The 21,876-nt window shown below is 40.0% G+C and overlaps 1 protein-coding gene across 8 annotated transcripts in view; it reads left to right on the forward strand.

Annotated features, from left to right (window-relative positions):
• The window catches only part of DNM3 (dynamin 3), a 569,456-nt gene that overhangs the window by 543,390 nt on the left and 4,190 nt on the right, over window positions 1-21,876 (forward strand). For 3 of the 8 annotated variants that reach the window (XM_073900023.1, XM_073900024.1, XM_073900028.1), the window contains one exon: window positions 16,513-21,450. The exons of 2 other annotated variants lie outside the window; for them this stretch is intronic. In XM_073900023.1, the coding sequence (XP_073756124.1) occupies window positions 16,513-16,582 (70 nt within the window). In that variant the 3' untranslated portion in view covers window positions 16,583-21,450. Of the gene's footprint in view, window positions 1-458; window positions 702-16,512; window positions 21,451-21,876 lie in introns of those variants that run through there. 3 more of the 8 variants (XM_073900025.1, XM_073900027.1, XM_073900026.1) reach the window with 2 other exon arrangements.

The following is a 21,876-nucleotide window of genomic DNA, read 5'->3' on the forward strand; positions in this document are numbered from 1 at the left end:
AAGAAATGCTCCATTATAGCCTCTCTGGTGAGCCCCATAGCAAAGCTGACATCCCTCACTGCATGGACAGCCCTGGAGCATCATCGAGATTATCACAGGATTTCCCACTTACACCCATTCCGTGACATATTCATTTTCCCCAACTTTACATGGCACCCTTTGAGAGTCTCATCACAGTTCCACATTCTCAGTCATTTACTGCTGAACCAACCATGGCAAAAGATACAGAAATCTCTCTACATAAAGAGATAATTGGTGCACTTGTGGGCTCTTTAAGGAGGTAAAAGCCATTTGGTTCTCTTTACAATGGAATCTTGTTTTAGATGTTTGACCTTGATACACTGCTGTGCTGTATCTTGCTATATCTCTTTTACATATTTTATATGTTGATCTAGTTGACAGTTAACACAGAATCCCTTTCACTGAGGGATAAGGTCTCCTTGTTTTGTTTTTTTCAGCCAGTCCCCCAAATTTTGAGTAAAGACAAACCCACGATTCTTAAAAGTGTGTCTTTGCATCCCTCACATGAAGGTTTGGTGCCATGAAGGATGAAGCTGCTGAGTCTTGAAGTCATGGGTTCAGGGTACACGGACAATTAAGCGACTTTTGTGACTAGCCTGTGTGTCTGATTCTCCCGAAATCATGTCTTGGAAACATCCTGACTTACTCCCTCCTCAAGAGCCCTCTAAACGTGTGACTTCCTTTAGCAACTGAGTGTCATTTGGACATATGATGAACTCGTCTTGTGATTTCTGACTTCAGCCATGAGTTTTTTATTTTCTTCACTGCCTTTCCTCTTTAAAAAACAAATAAATTTATGACTAGGTATTCTGATTTTTCAGGAAAACAGTTTTTATTTTTAGCAACTGGATTTAAAAGTCAAGCAAAGATTTTTTTTTTTAAGTCTAAATGCCAAGAATGGAAACAACTTTGAGGTATTCTTTCTGATTCTTAGCATTTAAGGCATTTCATGAGGCTGCTGTGTTATAACATTTGTTACTGAAATCCCAAATGTAATTAATAATTTGCTGCAGGTTCAACATGAGTTGAAAATATGATGCTTCATATATTTTAATGAAAATAGAAATTTGGCCAGAAATTGTTCACTAAAGAAAATATTCAATTTAATTTAAGCCCCTCGGTTAAACATCCCATCAAAATCATTCGAATTCCACAGTGATTCTGGTTGTAACATAATATTTCACTGAGGTGAATCGATGGTTAATGACAAGGTTTTTCATTCTTCAGTCTTGGTTTCAGTCCGGTTTAAGTGAAGGTAAAATTAGTCTGGTGGTTTCCTTCTTGGGTCTAGCGAACCTGAGTCTACTTTACACAAACATCTTCATCCCGCCACAGTACGGAATGACTGGCAGTCTGTTTAGGGGAGGCCCAGGAACAGAACCGCAAGTGTTCTGAAGGTCAGAATTTGGGACTTTTACAGATGCGTCAAGGTAGACTTCAGATTGCCTTTCTGTTTTCAGTGTGTCCCTTATCTTCCCTTTCCAAATACCCGAGGCTGTAGGAGGATAGAAGGGAAAGGAAAATAAGAAAGGATCTATAGGAGACAAAGTACAAGCAACATAAATGCAGACAGGTGGCAGGCAGCAGTAAATACAATATGCCGCTGTTAGCCCAGTGGTAACTGGCGGTGAGTTAACCAAATACAACTGCTTCCACATCCCATGACAAATAATAGCAAATAGCTCTGTCATTGTTCTCTCTGGGGTTCTAAATTGCTAAGCTTCAGCCATTGCAGGGAAAGCCTTTCTGAGTTTCAGGATACCCAGCCCTGCCCTGGGTCTCACCTGATTGATGGAGGAAGACAGCCAAGACGGGAGTCTGGCACGGGAGCCACTGACCAGTGAAAAATGCACAGTAAATGATTATTATTCTTCCTGTGGCCAGTCAGCAGCAAACTGTCACCAGCTGGAATCTGCTGAATGTTCCTATATACAAGTTGATGTCAGCTCAAAAAGGAAAAGAAAGGAAAAGCAAAGAGAATCGAATCCCGCCCAGTGTAAGCAGAGAGAGACGCAAGCTAGTCCTTCTCTTTCCTCACTGCCCCCCTTTGTCTCCTTCGCTGTAAGAAAAGAAGGATTTTACAGGGAAAACCTTCACAGGCAGGCAGTCACGGTTAGAGGGCATGTTTTTCAGTGACTTCAGAGATTCATAGCACAACACGATTCGTGGCTCTTTCACCTCTAAATTCTATCCAAGCAGCTTGCTTGGAGAAGGAGCTGCTGGGTGCTTCTTCTTTCCCTCTGACTTAGCAGCTACTGTGAAAGAGTAGAAGTGAAATTTAGCTTACCGGAGTTGCTTCGGCCGATAAACAGCCAGGAAATTAAACATGAAATTGTAAATGCTGCAGCTTTTGCTCAGAATGTGCCCTAAATGCTTACCTCCAGCAATATGAGAAAGGAGAGGAGGATTTAGCTGAGGGCTGGATGGCTTTTGTCTGCTTCTCATAACTTTATTGCTGCCTGAACATAGAATTTTTAAATGCCCAACATTGAAATCCTTTAGCTTGCTTGAGCCAACATATTGTAACCATTGTCTGGGGGAACCTCTGAATCTAAACACATATTTACACCCTTTAGTTGCCAAATGAAATCCATCTGGCTTACTTAATGCTGTTGCCAAAAGAATATTACACTTCTGGTCTGGCCAGTATCTTTAAGTGCGGGGGAAGGGGGGTGGTGTTGGAAGGGATTGGGTTTGAGAGAATCTGCAGGTGTATTGACGCCACATTACCTGTATTTAGAGGAAAGCTTAGGTCAATGGCGACTCTGATCAAAACTTGAAGAATTTCTACCTAGGGCAAAGTCTGAAACCACAAGGTACTCAGGCAGCCTCATCCTAGCGTGGTACTTTCTTCTCCTTCCAGGCATCAGAGCCACATGATAGGCAAAACCACAAATAGCAAGTGCTCTAATTTCTGGAATTATTTTTGTAACGATTCCCATAAACACTAGGACATGTCCATTCCTGTGTCCCAGCCAAAATTATCAGCTCACATGAACTGTAGAAAGAACACTTAACATCCGAGGATCAGAAAAAAACGGTCAATCAAAATGGCAGATAGCAAAATTCTCCTTCACTCATCGTCAGTGGCAAGGCTGGGCCTTCCTGACTTCAATTGCTCAGACACAAGGAGAGTTCCATATCTTCATAGGGTCGACATTTCCCTCCACTGGGATTAGTTTAAATGTGGTGTGAATACTGGGAACCCAGGAAGTGTGCAAGTTAATATAAAATTTAGAAATAAGCTCCATTCCATCCCCGCTTTTCTTGTGGAAGGGCTGAGGAGCCAACGGAAAGGGAGAAAGACATGAAGGCCTGGATAGACCGCCACACGAGAGACCTCAGGCTTCCGGGGCAGTTTGCAGAACCAAAAGGAAGTGAGAAGTGTGAGGAGAAGTTCTTGGCTGGTTTTGAATATGATCTGGGAAATGATTTTTATTTTACAATCAAATATACCAGTCGCCTCCACCGTGTAAATATTACCTGTTTTTGGTTTCAGATTTCCATGAGGCAGCATTTTCTACATTTATCTTGGTTAGTGTATATCCCATTGATCTAGAATGAGACCTCTTAGGAGGGCAGATGAGAAAGGCTTTCAAAGGTGTTTTGCAGCCCAGAAAGTCTAAAATGAAATTATTTCACTGGGGAGTGGCTATTTATGTATGATATATTCTGTACCATGTGTATTTTTTTAAGTTTATATTAGGATTATTCTCAAAGCCAGTTTTAAGAGTGAATGGAATTTTCCCCTCAAATAAATCTACCCTTAGCATCACACTCAAGGGACTTTGCCAGAAAGTCTATACGCTGCTCCACCTTTAGACCACCATTCACGGAGGAAAAGCTATAAAACCTGAGGAAGACATCTACTTATTTTTAAAACAACTAGAATTTCTTTTTGCTTCTTGGTAGTGTTGGAAAATATTTTAATAACTAAAATAATAAAACTTCATGTGAGGCAAATTCTACCTTAATTATTGCCTTTTGGGGTGGAAAATTAAGGAAACATTAGTAAATGTGTTAACTAGATAAACCATTGCGGTAATTTCCCTCCAAATATCTGGGTCTAAAGTCAAAATAAAATCCAGGCTACACATATTATTTGAAAGGAAGCAAACTTGTCATTTTAGCTCGACAACAGTAGTATGGAAGCACTCAGGACTGAAATTAATGGGCCACAGAAATCCCTGTGACTCGTCATCAGACTTTAACTTACTTAAATGCCCTATAGTTCAATTTAGGAGTCTATGGTGAGGGATGTTGATATGATTGCTCGATTTGTTTTAATATTTCAAACACTCTAAATTACCCCATCACCAGCTTACTACTTAAAAACTAAGTATATTGAAAACTCATTTTAAAGCACGGTATCTTTGAATAAACATGTTGAAATGGTGTTTCTCCCTGTGCTTAAAACTTTGGTGTATGATTGACTACATCTTGTAAATTTCCTTCTTTTGTACTATCCTTGTCTCCTCCACCCCAGGACCTCTTCTCCATATGTAGCTATTCGACATATATTGTGCATCCCCAGCCCTCTAGGTGACTGCACAGCACGATGGGGTACTCGTGCCAATAGCCAGTGTTACTGTGTTCTTCCAAAGTCCCCTTCCCTGTTGAGCGAGAAGAAAATATTCTCAAGGGTCACAGGGAGTCTTTGCAACTTACAAATACTTTCATAATCTCCATAGACTGTTCAGCTTTCAGTTAAAATGTTACGATTTTTGACCATTAAAGTTTGCTTTTCTATTTTTTTTTCTTGTGGATTTCATGCTACCTTTTTTTTGTCTTTATAATCAAGAGTATTTCATTTTTTATTTGAAAATGATGTGCTCTTATTTTATATGAATAAAATTTTTTATTATTATGTTATGTTAATCACTGTACATTACATCATTAGTTTTTGATGTAATGTTCCATGATTCATTGTTTGCATATAACACCCAGTGCTCCATTAGGTACGTGCCCTCTTTAATACCCATCACCAGGCAATAAATGTGCATTTTGAGAGGTAAAAAAGGTAAAAATACGTAGCCAGAATAATGAAGGTAGCAGTGTTTCCAGTTCAGAGAGCAATATTAAATTGGAAAAGCAAGGTTTGAGAACATTTCCCTTTTCTGCATTCTCAGTGCACTCTTGCTTTGGGCCCCAGTCCTGAGTCCCCTGGTCTCTCAGGTGGGCCCTCCATCCAATTATAGAGGACGGTCTTCCTTTAGTTACTTATGTCGGACACCTGCCTTCTCGCTGTGTTTGGCAGGCCAGCAGGATGAGGGAATAATCAGAAGAAAATGTTCTGGTTCTTTGGCCTCATCCACGTTCAACATTATCCAAAACAGTCTTCTGTGAGTGAGAACAGGGTGGCTTTGAGATCCCTTGGTCTAACATTCTGTAGGAGTGTGGAGGAACAAAACTTTTTTGATCCCTTCTGAGATAATGGAAGTATAAATTATCCCTGCCTTTGCCTGCCCTTTTAGTGATGTTTACAGAGAGACGTATGCAGAAATGGGAGCCTTTCACTGGTCAGCATTTTGGCATGACTTTCTGCTAGGCAAGCCGCCTTCTCAAGCACAGCCCCCACGGTCATTACAGCAGAGTTTTCCTAAAAGCGTATCTTGTGAACTATTTCTCCAGGATGATGGCCGTTTTTGTAAGACAGATGCCTAAAAGACATATGGTTTTCATAGATTTTTCCGTCTAGACTAGCTTTATTTAGTGATTTTTGGTCTGAATTGGTCTAGTTAAAGTTTCTGTAGAAGCTTGTATAAAAGTTTAAAATGTGGGCATACCATTAAAGTGTAAAACAAAAAGTTTGACTTCTTATTGGCAGTAGATTAAAAGGGATTGGTTGAGAGTTTTCCTTCAGGTTAAGTAATTCTGACCATCCTGTATGCCCACTCGTCTGTCCCACTCCCACAACACTGTCCAAAATGGAAAGGCTTATCCCCCAAATCCTATAACTGTTAAATTCATATATTTCCCACTGTTTTCCTGAGCAAATTCTTGTGCTCCAGTGGATGTGTGTGTATGTGTGTGTGTGTGTGTGTGTGTGTGTGTGTGTGTTAGGAAAGCTGCAGACTCTTTACGTGGCCCAGGGGACATATGAGTCCTTGCCCTTTTAGCACCAATTTTTACAAACCCAGCATTTCCCTCATTTAAAAAAAAACGCCCATCAAGCCACTGAGTGAAGGTGATGGAACATTTGGGAGTGTTTCTAGTACCGTCCACCACTGATAAAAATTCCATTTTTAAATGCTGTGTTTGAGCGATCGTCAAAGTCTTGTGTAGAAACAGTAGGACACTTTGAGAGGAAAAGACTGACTTCTAGACTTGCCGAGAAATCAGTCTTTTGCTCCCTCTTTTGTAAGAACAGACACCACAGATCCAAGCCCAGGTTCGCTGAATCAGAACAAGGAGACTTGTGCAAGGGGGGAGATGGTGGCCCTTCGGCCCCCACCGGTATCATCCCCCGGCTGCGCGCGGAGCATTTAATGGGACTTAGTCACATGTTTGTTCACTGACATGGCAGCTTGCAAGGCACAACCGCCTCTCTGTTTGCCTCTGTTTGCTTTCAACGGTTTCGTTTTTAAAATTTGAGCTCTAAGGCAGGTTAGAGCTCCTCCTGCTGGATTTTTTTCTTTTTTAATCACTGGGATTGTAATTAGTAAACGGTAACTCTTTGTCTCCGTTTTTGCCACTTGGACGGATAGAAGTAAGTGGCCAGAAAAATGTCACGTGGTACATTTAAAAACGGGCCTTTGAATTCACCAGGTATCACGATCAGGTGATATGAAACATCGGTGCAACATAAATCTTCTCTACGTCTTCAAATTCCTCGTGCTCTGTTGTTGTTGTTGTTACTAAAAGAAAAGGAATTGGAAAGTTAACTTTTCCATCCATAATTTCTAGTTCCACATTTGCCCTGTATGAGGTGAAGCCTCACGTCAGATACTCGTGCTTGCAAGGTTCCTGCTGTCTATCAGAGAGGGACGAAAAGTCTTTTCTGTCTTTCCAAACCAGAAATGAATGTTACAGTTCTATATAGAGATTCCAAGTGTCGTCTTTTTCCTCCGCATCCTTGCTTCTTTTTCCTCTTCTCACTGACTTGAGATGACAGAGGAATGTGCATCTCGGAAGTGGACGTTTGCCTCTCCCAGTAGCTGGTTCTTAGCACCTCCTTCCCAACCTCTCCTCCTTCCCCCAAATGGCGGCGTTGGCCAACCCCTTCCCCTGGTGCCTGGGGTGGGAATGAGGGGAAGGGCAGAAGAAGATGAAGAGGGTTAGAAATAGTTGTGCCCCAGCAACATCAATGGGACTAGGTTTCTACATCATGTAAGTTCTTGGAGATCTCTTTGGGGATTTCTCAAAAGAGAGCAGGGAGGGAGGAAGGGAGAAAAAAGAGAGAGAAAAAGGGAGAGAAATGGGGGGAAAAATCATCGGAAGGGACACTGCCTAACTTCATTCAGTAGCCATGTGCACTTAAAGCTCCTTTCAAGCCACATCCTTTCTCTCTATACAATCTTCTCACCACTGTATTCCTCTGACCTTCTGCTGCTTTGCGTATCTTTTCGTCTTTCCCTCCACCCACCCAGCTTATCTGCTGTCAGTGATACAGTACAGAGGCTACCACATTTTTAAAAATCTCAAAAGCAGTGCTTTTTAGGAATCATATTTTAGTATAACCCCAAACCCTGTAAGTTATCTGTTTTATGAATTAGAACTCCAGCAAAACACATAATTTTGACACGTGTGATAAAGAACCAGACAACACTTGGTTTCTCAAACGGACAGTACTTTTTCTAGCTTTCTTTCCCTCACACATACTAGTTCCTGTTTCTGGACTGCCAGTCCCCTCAACTTCCCTTGTTTTCTGGAAGTCCTTCTAACCCACCAAGTCCTCCTAACCCTTCCTGGCCCAGGCTAAGACTCCAGGGGCCCCTGAAGCTGAACACCACATCTGCCACTGTCGGCACGGTGTGCTTGTCTCTCTCCCCATCTCCAGTAGAAACTCCTGGGCAGTGATCACGTCTTTCTGTACATCTGACTCTTAATCCAGCACATAGCACATAAGCAGGGCTTATTGAAGGAATGAAAGAATACAAAATGAGTTGATGCGCAGCGCTTAATCAAAACTTATTTTGGAATTAGCCCAATACTTAGTGTACTTGAAGAAACAATTTAAACGCAAACACTTTCTCTCCTGTTCTAGTCTCCTGAGAAGCTTGCCTGGCTGAATGCTATTATAAAATTCTTTTTTACACATCACAAACTGAGCAGAGTTAATGTGGGCAAATCATCCTTCAGGCTGCCTTTTTGCTGCAGCCATGGAAGTGGGTGTATCTGTACCATCCCTCTGAATGAATCCAAGTCAGATATTTAAGATTATGTAAAGAAAATGTGGCAAGGGAGGTTATATTACCATTTTGCTCAGAGACTAATTTATACAGGATATTAGATGTTTGTATCATCGAATAACAATTATGGACTATTCTTCCCCTTGTGTTCTTACTTCAGATTCCATCAATTGATTCATACTTTCCCAGTGACATATGTTATAAAATCATGGGTTCGTTTTCACAGGGGAAAGAAATGCTGGCTCTAATATGTAGCACGAATCATATTAAAGAATTCTTTAGAGCCTTTAATTGGACTCCAAGTCCTATGTTCTTTCCAACATCTACTGTAAACTATTCTTGGACAGTATTGGCTCATTTTGTTACTAAAGCTGAAAAGGCCAAAAATATGCTGGAGAGCAGCCTATAGTATTTTTAATAATAAATTACAAACTATTATCTTCCATGTGGACAATATCCTGACCGCTGTAGCATTTTTTAAAACTTAGCCTCTTAGCTTATAGATATGTAAAATCTGTCTTATTAATAAATGCTCAAAATAAGAAGCAAAGCATAAGCATAACCGTGTTTAAAATGCTGTGTCTGATTATCTGATAGTGCAGACATTTGCAAGACAAAGTCCTGGATCAGAGTGAGTTGCCCTTCCATTTCACCTGGAGGTGTGCTCCTGATTTGTCCTTGGGCGTCTGCATTCTTGCACACTGAGCCACCGGATGGGGGGACACTGCCCATCCACTGCCTTTCCACTGTGGCAGACTATAAGCAGGCTGAGAAATAATCTGGGTTCATAGGAAGTTTATAATGTCATTCAGATGATAAACTATACATGCATGCCTTAAACTTTGAAAAATGAGACGAGGATTAAGTAATTCAAGAGGATCGTGGAGAAACAAGGCATTACAGTTCCCGAGGGGGACGTTTGCTGGGCAATCCCCCAGCCCAGCTTAGTGATGCCACCAGAATCATTCTCGCCCAGGGCTGCTTTAAAAACATGTCCAGCACAGCCCACTGCGCAGATGCTCTTCATGATTTTAGAAAACTCAGAAGCAGTTTTTTGTTTTAGTTCTAGTTTGTTCTGTTTTCTAAGAAATTCGCCAGTTGTACAAGCCTTACTTCTTGTGGTTCAGTACTCAAAACCCTTCATTTAAAAAAAATTTTTTTTACCTATTTCATCAATAAGATAAATAAGTTGGGCAAGTTGCTATCAGATCCCTGCGGCTTCTAGAAACCTGGGATGTATAAGTCTCCCATCATCCTAAATGTAATTACATGTAATATGTAATTATATGTAAATTAAATTTTTGAGACAGATGTATTTTAAAGCCTCAATTATATTTAATAAGTTGAACTTGTGGTATAAGAGAAGCCTATTGAATATCCTTTTTTATGCAAATACTACCCTGGTAGGCAGATATCATTCCTCTAGATGTGTTCAACTTTATCTTTTTTGAGGGTTTTCTTTTCTTTTTTGTTGTGGGGGGAGGGGTTCGCCTAGCTAATTAGGTTGGACTTCAGTCACACCCTCTCCAAAGATGAGAACTTGGAATTGCATGTGTATAGATGTTTCCTTTCTATACTTACTGCCATTTTCATAAGCAAGTACAAGCTTCCCTAAGCAAGTAGTTATTTTTCTGGTGATGATTAACAAGAACACTACTGTAGGATAGTATCTTGGTCTTTACGAAATAAACCTAAAACTGATCTGACCCATACTTAAGTCTAATTCCCAAATGCATCAAAGTATTTCTACAACCATTTCTTTCTTCTTCTTGAGATTTTTTTCCAGTACTTTCTCTTTTTGCTTGCACTATATCTGGCAAGTGAATTGAACTGCTAATAAAGCAAGATGAAAATCACTTATTATGCCTTAGGACAATGGTTTTCAAAGCATGGTCCCAGGACCCGCAGCATCAGCAGCATCTGGGAACTTGCTAGAAATGTCTCACCCTATTAGAAACTCTGTGTGGTGCCTGGCAATCTGAGTTTTAACAAGCCCACCAGGGAATTCTGATGCATGGTCCAATCTGGGAACCGTTGCCCCAGAACGTGTGAATGTAACTGTCCAATAGAAAGAATCCTGGACTGGGAGTCACAGAATCTTGGTGTCAACACAGAAAAGGAAGGAGACTGTGCTACACAGACCCAGTCTGGCTCACACATTTACCAGTCTCATAATTCTCGCTTCCCACCCTGACAAGGAATAAGGGCAGGGGCAGAAAGAGCAACCATTTCAACAGTGTTATGCTACCTGGCAGCAAGAAACTAGAGGAATGGCAGTTTTCACCACCTCCCCACATGCTGATGCACCCTGTAAGCAATTGACCCCAAAGAATTCTCTCTATATATTCTCTCTCTCTCTCTCTCTCTGTATATACACACACACACACACACACACACACACACACACACACTCAACCCCTAAGATTGGCCTCACACCATGAACACTCAGAACCAACTAACCCAAAGCAGAGCAGATGAAATTTTAGTTCTTCTGTTCTTCGAAGAGAATCGAAAGAGACAGTAAGACAAATAATGCATTCCTCTCTCTTATCAGCAAAGCCCGTTCCTCCCCTTCAATGCCACCCACCTTGTGTGAGCATTGGACTTTCTTGAAAAAATTGTCATTGTCCAAAAGACTGTAAAATGTTCATCCCTGCAGCTACAAATGCAACTACAAGTATTACATCTCTCCCTTTGATTTGGAAGCAGAAACATGGCTCTTCTATCATAACCATAAACCGCCCACACACAACACAGTGTTTCAATAAACACTAAGTGATGCAAGATGCTCCATTTCAATGTAATGGGTTCCTTAATGAAGCCCATCACTAAACAAAGCAACTGAGGAAAATTTGGTACAAAACAAATAACTTTGCCCAAAACAAACTGTCTTATGAGGTGAATGTCTTTGGAAACTCTTTGAATGGTTAGGAACTAGACCAATGAAATGAACTTTAACAGTAAACCTTAAATGTATTTCTGGTGTTGAAGTTGGCAAACAGCATTGCTTATTAAGAAAATCACACTGAACAACTTAATGCTCTTCCTGAATTGCTTTCTAGTAGAGTTTTATTGTTTTAGAAATGAAATGATGCTCATTTTTTCCAGAACAGTGGGGAGGAGGATCATTCAGCATTTTTAATTACTGAGTACATATATGGGGTACTTTAACCTGAAACTGGGCATATTTTAAAGATGTCATAATTATTTTTAGAGGACAAAGATAGCAATTTTGTCTTTCATTCTTTCCATCATTCATTCACCATGCAGGTGTGTGGTGCCTATTTATTTATTTTTTTTGGATAGAGAGAGTGTGCAAGAGCAAGTGGGAGGCAGGGAGCAGAGGGAGAAGGAGAGAGAGAATCTTTTTTTTTTTTTTTAAGATTTTATTTATTTATTCATGAGAGACAGAGAGGAAGAGAGAGAGAGGCAGACGGAGAAGCAGGCTCCCAAGGAGCAGGGAGCCCGATGCGGGACTCGATCCCAGGACCTTGGGATCATGACCTGAGCCGAAGGCAGATGCTCAACGATCTGAGCCACCCAGGCGCCCCGGGAGAGAGAGAATCTTAAGCAGGCTCCATGGCCAGCATGGCACCAACATGGGGCTTGATATCATGACCCTGAGATCATGACCTGGGCCAAAATCAAGAATCATTCACTTAACTGACCGAGCCACCCAGCCGCCCCTGCTAAGGGACACTTTTAAAGAGCCCTAATGGATAGATTCTCCCGATTTCTTTGTTGTTGTGGTTTTTTTTAAGATTTCTCTATTTATTTTAGAGAGACAGAGTGCTCACATGCTTGAGCAGGGGGAGAGGCAGAGGGAGAGAAGCAGACTCCCCGATGAGCAGGAAATCAAGAGTTGGAGGCTTAACCAACTGAGCCACCCAGGCGCCCCTCTCCCAATTCTTTATTTAAAAAGCATGCCATGAGGGACACCTGCATGGGTCAGTAGGTTGAGCATCCAACTCTTGATTTTGGCTCAGGTCATGAGATCCAGCCCCTTATCAGGCTCCCCGCTCAGCCGGGAGTCTGCTTAAGATTCTCTCCCTCCCTCGGGGCGCCTGGGTCGCTCAATCAGTTAAGTGTCTGCCTTTGGCTTGGGTCATGATCCCAGGGCCCTGGGATCGAGCCCCGCATTGGGCTCCCTGCTCAGCGGGAAGCCTGCTTCTCCCTCTCCCACTCCCCCTGCTTGTGTTCCCTCTCTCGCTGTCTCTCTCTCTCTCTCTCTCTCTCTCTGTCAAATAAATAAATAAATAAAATCTTCAAAAAAAAAAAAAGATTATCTCCCTCCCTCTCTCTCTCTACCCCTCCCCCAGCTAGTGCACTCCCAATTTCCCTCTCTCTCTTTCTCAAAAAAAAGCATGCTGTGAGCCCAGGATCATACTAGTTTTGAGAGATGGTGGTGAATAAGACAAACAAAAGCCCTAGCACAAAGCAGAAAGTTCCATTCCCATAGTCTCCTGCCTTGCTTTCTTTCTGCACTTGCGCATTACCATTGTCCTTTTCTAGTTCCGTCAGCATGGTCCAAAACTGGGGAGGAGGTTAATGAGAAGCAACTGTGTCATCGGAACATTTAAATCTCTCCATTCTCTCCATTGAGCTCTTCCCTTCCATCCTCATCACTTGGTTTCTGGTTTCTTATAACCTCATTATATAACCATTCTCTTATGTCTTCAAGTTTAATATGTTGCAGTTAAAATCATATTTGCTCCTGCTTTGACCACATTGTATTTTCAAGCTTCCTAGAATATATTCTTAGAGTCTGAATTACAAAATTTTGCCCTGTTTTTTCCACTTAAAATGGGATACAGTAGTAAAAACCACTTGCATACTTGTCTGTCCCATTCATCTTCCACTCTGAATAGATTCTGAGTTTTTAAAAAATCATGCAGCATAATGCAGTCCACATAGTAGATGCTCAATAAATTATGTATGCCATGCACAACTAGAAGGTGTGTTATAGATCATCTAGTCTGAATCTCCAATGCTTGTGACGGGGAACCTGAGGCTTTGAGACCCTCAGATGGTGACTGACTGTTCTAACTGGCAGTTGGAGGCATCCACATCTTTGACTTTTGATCTAGTACTCTTTCTGTGTAAACTCACTGCCTCAATAGTAGCCTCTGATCAACACTTCAGATATATTCCTGGTCCCATTGGATCTAGTCCCTTTGATCTGGCCTGTATTCTAACCTGGCCAAGCATCTCTGTTTAGGCACTTTTCAGTCACTCATTTGTCCATTATTTAATAAATATTTATTCACTGCCTTCTAATCACATTATACTAAATGCTAAATACACATAATAAATACAGAATATGTGGTTTCTGCTCTTTAGGAATCTACCGGGGGACATAGGCAATAATCTAGTAAATAAATAATTACAAACAGGGTTAAGTGCTATGAAATACACAAATATCACGAAGTGTTTGGGGGCGGGGTGGTTGGAAACTATAGGATGGTCAGGAAGGACTGAAGAATGACATTTAAGCCAAGAACAAAAGGATCGGCAGAGAACTTGTTTGTATTCCTTTCTCTAGTGGCTACAATCCTTGGTCCAAGCTATCATGTATGCATGAAACAATTTCCAACCCACCATGCCATGTTGTATCCTGCCTTTCACTGAATTTGTAGTTTAAGATCCACTTAAAAAAAAAAATCCAACCCAATATTAAATCCTTTGGTAGAGTTTCCTTCCTTCGAGTTCAAATTCTGACCCGCTCCTCGCCCTGACCCACAACTGCTTAGTTGCTAAGAATACAATTCTATGGGTTATGTGACTATTTATCAAACTCACTGAGGACAGGGGCCTGTTATTTAATATTTATTTCAAACATCTATTAAAGAATTGAGCAAATATGTTATAGGTAACAGTTCCAAGGGTCAGAATCTTACATGTCACTGTAGCTTTTTTTTTTCTGCAATAGCAATGATTTCCTAACAAATACCTTTATGTAATGTAAAGATCAGTGAATATCATAAGCATTTATAAGTTGCTTCTTACTTCTAGGAATAACTTTAATTTATTCAGTTGTCAGTGTTCAGGTGTTCAGTGGCCGAATGATAAGCACACACTGCAAGAATAGGAAGATGAGTAAGACACAGCCCATTTCTCATCAGTGGAGAGAAACATATACACCTAACTAGGATTCAGTGTGATGGTTGTAATAGAAGTACGTTGAGATGCTTTCGAAGCACCTGTATCCAAGATAGGGGGAAGGGAAGACTTCACAGACGTGAGTCTTGAAGGATGGAAAGCCCTTATCTAGCAGATGAACAAAACAGCACTGAGAACCTAATTGAATGTAACATCACGCTAAGGGCCGCATGAGACAAGTTAAGTGGGTGTGATCTCTGGCCTCTAGAAACTTCACAGCAAAGGAGAAGATGCAGCTTCAAGATTCAGGACATAAGCTAAATAAATATGGCCATTTTGTTTTATTAATTTTTTAAAGATTTTATTTATTTATTTTAGAGAGAGAAAGAGAGAACACAAGCAGGGAGGAAGGACAGAGGGAGAGGGAGAAGCAGGCTCCCCCTGAGCAGGGAGCCCGACGTGGGGCTCAATCCCAGGACCCCAGGATCCTTTCCGAGCTGAAGGCAGACGCTTAAACGACTGAGCCACCCAGGTGCCCCAAATATGGCCGTTTTAAATGAAAATGAGCAGTATGCTAGTGGAAGGGCAGTGCTTTTGCACGGTCACAAGTAAAGAGGAATGAAGAGAGGATTTTTTGCAGCAGAGAATAGCGAAAACATTTCCGGATGGCCACAGTAGTCAGTAGCCTTTCTGCAAAAGGAGGACTTATTTGTTTACTCGTATTAAACAACTAGTATTGATGGTTTAGTTTGGTTACTGCGCCTCTAAATTATGTCTAGTTAGACTTTAAGACTTTCAGTGCCCACCTAATAACGAGCCTAGCATAAGAGGTTAAATTGGAATGTACCTCCCTAAGGAAACCTTTCCTCTAAAGCCTCTTGGACATTTTTCAGCAGCAGGGGCCAAAGGAACTCTGCTAGTATCTGTGAGTTTGTGCCTAAGTGGCCAGGATTTGTACCATTAATCAAGAAGACCTCTTTCTCATTGATTTTTCCTTTTTATAGTTTTGTGATTTTTTAACATTTCATAATTGTTTTCCTTAATTTTTCTATCTTCACTTCTTCATACCTGAGAAGGGACATTTGATTTAATCCTTTTACTGTTTCCAATACAGAAAAAAAATTGCACGACATGACTATACTTCCAAAAGGGATCATTCTGAAATAGTCAAAGGGAGAGTTTTATCAAAAAGAAAGGTTACGATGTGTAGAATTTTTGAATTTTGTTGGTTATAAAAATTACTCCCCAAGAAACTACATATGAAATCAGGTACACACACACACAAAGTTCCTAATACTTTTAGGAAATAAATGTAGGGGTTCAGGACATAAAGAGCATTACTTGGTGGTGTTGAGATTCTCATGTACAGTAATATTTCATTATCTGGAGTTTGTGTATTCGGCCACCTCAGCTCTCAGAAATATGACCAACCAGAAAGCGAGCAGCCCTCCTCCTGAACCTGCTTACACTTACCGTAGAGGACTCTAAAACCCAGATTCTCTGGTTTTCTAGTGCGCTGCAAATTAGAAGTAAAATGTAGAACAAATTGGAGAAAGCTACTGCTGAAGGCAATGAGAGGTGATAATATTCTGACAGTAAGAAAACAAGAGGAAGAATATTATATAAGGGGAAATAAACATTCAAAGGCCATCATTCTCTGAGGCCTAATAGACCTAATAAGTGCGTGGGGCAGGCATAGCATAACACAGTTCACTCTATGTAACCGTTCTCTGGTGGCTGAGAAATGCACAGTACATTTCAGATGGCTTTTAAATGATTTGATTTTTTGTTTGTTTGTTTAGTATTGGGAGGGCAGCTTCTGTTTTGAGAAAGATTTGCATATGACAAAATACTTCATTTTTGTCTCAAAATGCAGGATGCCTGAAAGGTGACAGTGTTAAAATCATTACAGATGGCAGCCCCTGCTGCTAGCCTGTCTGTGCATGGGCATGTGTGTGCTGGCTCTTTCCCAGTGTCTTTGGGACGACCTTCTGCTAGAGATTCTACTTGTTTCTTTACCTTTCTCTTTCTCTCTTTCTAGCCGGAGACCACCCCCATCACCAACTCGTCCCACTATAATCCGTCCACTAGAATCCTCCCTGTTAGACTAAGTGAAGTGTCTGGCATGGCAATTAATTACTAATGAATTATACAAAAGCAACATATTTGATCAGTAAATCATGAGTAGTCGCATGTGTGGACATCAGTAGGCAAGTAACCAGTTTTACTAATGCATTCATCACTCATCTTCGTCGCTCATGGTGTATCAAACCTTTGGAGTTTGACTCTTGAAAACTGCTGACCCTTCGAGGCTTTCTTTGTATGTTGTACTGACCAAGGGTAGGTTTGTATAGCAGCCCTATATTTTGGAGACCGTTTGCCTACCCTGGCATATATTTGAAATTGCTTTGGACAAGTTCCCAGGTTACCCACCAGGTAGCCCATTAAGTATAATTCTTAAGAGCTGTGAGGTGGTGGGCTTAGACCTAAGCCATTTGTGTATTTATTTTCCCACATTCTGTTTTGGCTGACAAAAATTATGTTGTCTATTATTAACGTTTCCTCCTACTCTGTAATTACCTATTTAGGTCCTCTATCCTTCCTCTTTATTTCATAGGACTGCTAGGAAGTGATTTTTTTTAAAAATTAGGATTCCTTAAGAATAAAACTTTTCCAGAAGCACAAGGTAGTTTGCAAAGGAAAAGTTAATGCATTGCTTGCTCTAGAGAGCTTCTCCTCATCCCAGTGTGTTTTGCTTCATGCTAGAAGCATATTCAACAGCAAATCAAAGCTTAATTTTCTGGTAGTCAGTCAGGAGATTTGGCTAGTTAGTTTCAGAGTTCAAGGAAGAAGCAAAATATCAGATCTCTAGAAGTGTCTGGAAATATGTAATTTCTTTATTCACATATATATTCACCTCCTTCTAGGTTACAGTGAAGGCTGACATGGAAAATATTTAATGTTTCAAACTGATCCAGTCTTAGAGCATGGCTTAACTACAGTTTGACACTAACTCCAGTTTATTTATTTATTTGGTTGGAGCAAGACTTTTTCTCTCTTTCCAAGCTAATTTGTAATTCCCTCGCATAAGAATTCATCCTACCTTTAAAACTAGTTTAATGTAACTTTCCATCCATTCTAGGCTTTCTTAATACATCTTGAGCCTTACTCTGGGATAACCGTTTTTAAAGGGGGCCCTGGAAAGAAAATAAAAGTCGTTTCGTAAGAGATGCCATGGTTTAAGAGCAGGAGCTCACACGTTTACAGCTGTGTAACTTCACAACCTCTGCACAGGTCATTCCAAAAAATGGAATTAAGACATTGAGATCTAAAGCAACTTGGCAAATGCTAACATTGCAAAAATTCACAAAATCGGTTTAGCCTGGGGGTTAATAGTTCAGTCCTGAGGCTGAGTTGTAGACGACGTAGGACCAGATGATTAGCATGTAGGAAACAGCCAGAAGCCAAGTGGAATTCTGTCTGCTAACTGTTCCCAGACAGCAAGTCCTCGCTGAGTAGTGGCGTCCCATGACACCATTTCATATTCCACAGAAGTAAATCAGGTTTCACCAACTGAAATGTCTCCCTTTGAAAGCAGCAAACATGATTTGTATGTTAACTTAACTTTAATTTCCTGTGTACTTTATACCCAAGGCAGACACCCATAAAGTATGAAGTAAAAACTTTCAACCATTATTAAAAAGAGAACTTGCCAAGTTGAATGGCATTGTTTTGAAGTTATTCCGCAGCTAGCCCACTTATAATAGGCAAAAATCAGAGACTATGAGATTTACAAAAAGAACATTTCAACTTTTAAGTTACAAGTGATTGTATAAAGAACACAACCCTAAATCACCACCCTAAATCTTCTCACAACTTTTTCCCCCCTCATTTGAAAAAAAAAAAAAAAAAACCTTAACTCTTTGTGAATGGAACAGATGTGCAAGATACATAATGTGTTTTTAAAATAGTGCTGCAGCTAAATGGAAATGTGTTACGTAAATGTCCATAGTAAAACAAAATTATCTACAGAGATCTTCTCATAAAATTCCCTCTTTTTAGGATTCCCTTTGCTTCTTCCTTTGAATTCTCTAAAATAGGCAGCTAACGGATTATATACTTCAGGGTTTGGCTTTGTGCTAAATGTGGTTTTGCATTTTGCTGTATTTCAAAAATTTCCTTCTGTTAAAGGAAAATATTGTGGATAACCACTGGTGTGTTCTTAGATCAGCACAAACCATGTCAAAGAAAATTGGAGATGTTTTTCCAACTTTCTTTCCACTGATCTTATGTAGTCATAAACAATGGCATTTGTCGTCTTTGGCTTTTGCTCTTGGATTATAATCCTATAGTTTCACTGTCCCAGTTGTCTCTGTTTGTAGGCACATTTTTGTTCTCTTACTTCTTCTCAGTTATTTCTAACAGAACCCAGCCTCCCCTGGAATTCCAGAAGTCATGTTGGAGAATACTTTCAGTTTGCTGCAGTACTATGATTAGCATTAATACCATTTCCCAAAGGGTTTGCATCCTGCTGAAAGGAGCTCTCAAGGTGAATGAAGTCGGAAGCTCTAAGATGTGTGTGAAGTGCGTTGTTCGTGCCAGGCCTTAAGGTGGGAATGTAGCTTCATGAGCTTTCTAAGAGTTTCCCATACCACCTCTCATCTTTTGTGTAGCTTCCTCCTAACTGATTGCTCTGATGTTGTCTACACAATAGATGTCTAGCAAAATAAAATAAAACATACGGTATTTTTAGGATTTGGAAGAATTAACTGTATATGTTTGTTTGTTTCTTGTCACATGCTAAATCTTGCATGCTTATTGACTAATTGGAATAACTGTTTACTCAATTGTGGACAGATTATTGAAATAGTGTTGATTTAGAACAGATATATTGCATTTCCAGAAGTCACCTACCAAGATTACTCTTCTGAATATTGCTTTTAGCTGTCTTTTATAACACAGAAGAGCAGTAGGGTCTGTTTATTAGCACATTGCCTACTTGTTCAGATACAGATTTGTTCTGTTCCAAAACATAATTGAACCAGTTCCTGTGATATAACTGTAAGCCTTCTAAACTTAGAATTTAAACATAGTCATATAGATTAATTTTATGACTTTTTAGTATAGACTGTAGCCATAATTCTCAAATATGAAATGGGACCTAATACCAGTATGTGATAAATGTTGACGTTTTCTGTGTACAAACATATTTTCAATGCATGTGTCTCTGTGTATACAGTATATACATGGTAAATTCATTTCTGTAAGTACACGTGTTTTGTGCCCTTTTGGGTAGGTAGGTTTAAAAACCCTTGTTAAAACACCATAAGCATGAGTGTGATTGTATGTGCATTGTGTATATATGCTATGTATGGGTGTAAATATTTATGTATACATGTGATTTGTGTGTGTGGGCTTGAATATATTTTTTAAACTGTGTTAATTCAAGAGCTCACTCTGGAGGGTCTTATATAATACACGATAACGGTGGTTCATAGAACAGTGATAACATACATGAGGTCTACAAAATTTTTTCCAGGACAGGCACAACACTCAGAATTACCATGACAACACAATAGAGTAACATCCACAGACATTTGTACCTAAGTCCACAGCACTGCTATCTAAGAAGAAATGACCTTTGCCAAATATAATGTAAGATCTGGAAACCCACTTTTAAGAACTCTGATTGGAATTATAAATGATTCTTGGATTGCTGAGCTGAATCTTAAAAAGCTTACATTGGTCTACATAGTCATTTTTTTCTCCATAGTAAATGTCAAAAAATAAAGGGGAGGGATACAGCAATATAATACAAAGAGTGGACTTTTCTGAGTAAATTTGCTAAAAATGCAGGGAAGAAGTTACTTAATACCTCAGAGACAGGTCATCCATCCCTTGTTTTAGGTAAACATTTCTCATTTGGTAAACAAGATAAGTATTTGAAATTGACAGTAATCTCCTTAACACTGAGGATAAAACCTAAATAGTAGGTCTCTGACCTGTAGAATCGTCAAAGGAGAGAAGGTGTGAGACTCAAGCTGAGTTTTAGATCTGTTTCACCAAGAGGACTGCTAGCTGTGAGCTCAGAGTTTAATGTGAATAAAGCTAGATGATTGTAGAGAAACAATGGTTAGTTCACTAGATCACTTACTCCTTTCTTAAAGGTTCCAACGTGTCTCCTAGATACTCTTAAGTCATCCTGTCTTGTTGGTATGCTTAAAATCGTGTGGTGTTCTGTATTGTGAACCTTGCAGGATATTTTGAAGCATGTGTCGTATATGCGTTGCTAGTTGTATATATGTGTAAGAATGCGTATATGCGTGAGAGTGAGAGAGAGAAAACTCAAGGAAGAGTCTCCTGTTTGTCTTAAGACCTGTTCATACTGGTATACGGGTGGGACTTCTCACCTCTCTGGTCTGGGGTTTCACACATGGCTCAGCTCAAGGCATTAGTTTCTTCTAAATTTTGGCCCTTTGAATTCCTTAAACTTTGCTCATTGTGTAATGTTTTCGAAAAATATGATAAAAATTACTCTGTCGACCTCTTGCACTGTCTGTTGCCACTTTGATTAAAAAACAATGATTCCTCCAGAAATTTCACCGCAACTTGATTCATGTTTAATTTCATGTGTGCAGCCTTTGTGTTGCTCGCTCATCTGTTTCTTTTTTCTCCCTTTTCTGAATCAAATTCCCCTTTTGCTTTTTTATGAAGAAGCAGTGTGTAGAGGCAAAATCTTACCTTCTCTGTTGATTCTTTAATTAATTTGATCCAGAATACTTTCCACTGTCTCCTTGACACTTTCAGGATTTCTTAATGCGGATATATGGATGGACTCTGTGAATGGAATTTTTGAAGGAAGTTCCTCAAGCCTGTATCATTCTTGAAGGTCACATGTACCTATTGTGAAAATGTGAAGCTGTATTTCTGAACCTGAAATAAATGCTAACATTTGAAGGACTCCCCCCCTTCCTCGTTCTTGTATAATATATTTGAGTTGTATCTATGCATATCAGTAAGATCTGAGACTTCTGAATACTTACAACTCTTTTGATCAAATTGGCCCAAAATTACCGAAATGGGGAATAATAGCATTTGGCATTACTGCATTAATTTGGGGGAGGACGAGATTTTTATTTTTTTCTTTAATTTTTTTTTTTTATTGACAAGATTTTTAAGGGGAACAAACTGGACAAAGCAAAGGCAGGAGAGTGGGAGACATTTTATTTCTGATTCAAACTCAGTGTTGGACTAGGTTTAAAAAGGGCACAAGCTTTAGACAGTTGGAGGGTGCAGTGTGACAGCTAAGAGGTACCGTCTTATTTCGCTGTTGAAGAGGAAGCGTTCATGAAAAACCCTGGGAAGCAGAAGGAGGAAGAACACTCTGCCCAAATGTTAGGTCCAC

The sequence above is a fragment of the Callorhinus ursinus genome, unplaced genomic scaffold, assembly GCF_003265705.2.
Source record: "Callorhinus ursinus isolate GAN/ISIS: 27379988/994484 unplaced genomic scaffold, GSC_fseal_2.0 scaffold13, whole genome shotgun sequence".
NCBI lineage: Eukaryota > Metazoa > Chordata > Mammalia > Carnivora > Otariidae > Callorhinus > Callorhinus ursinus.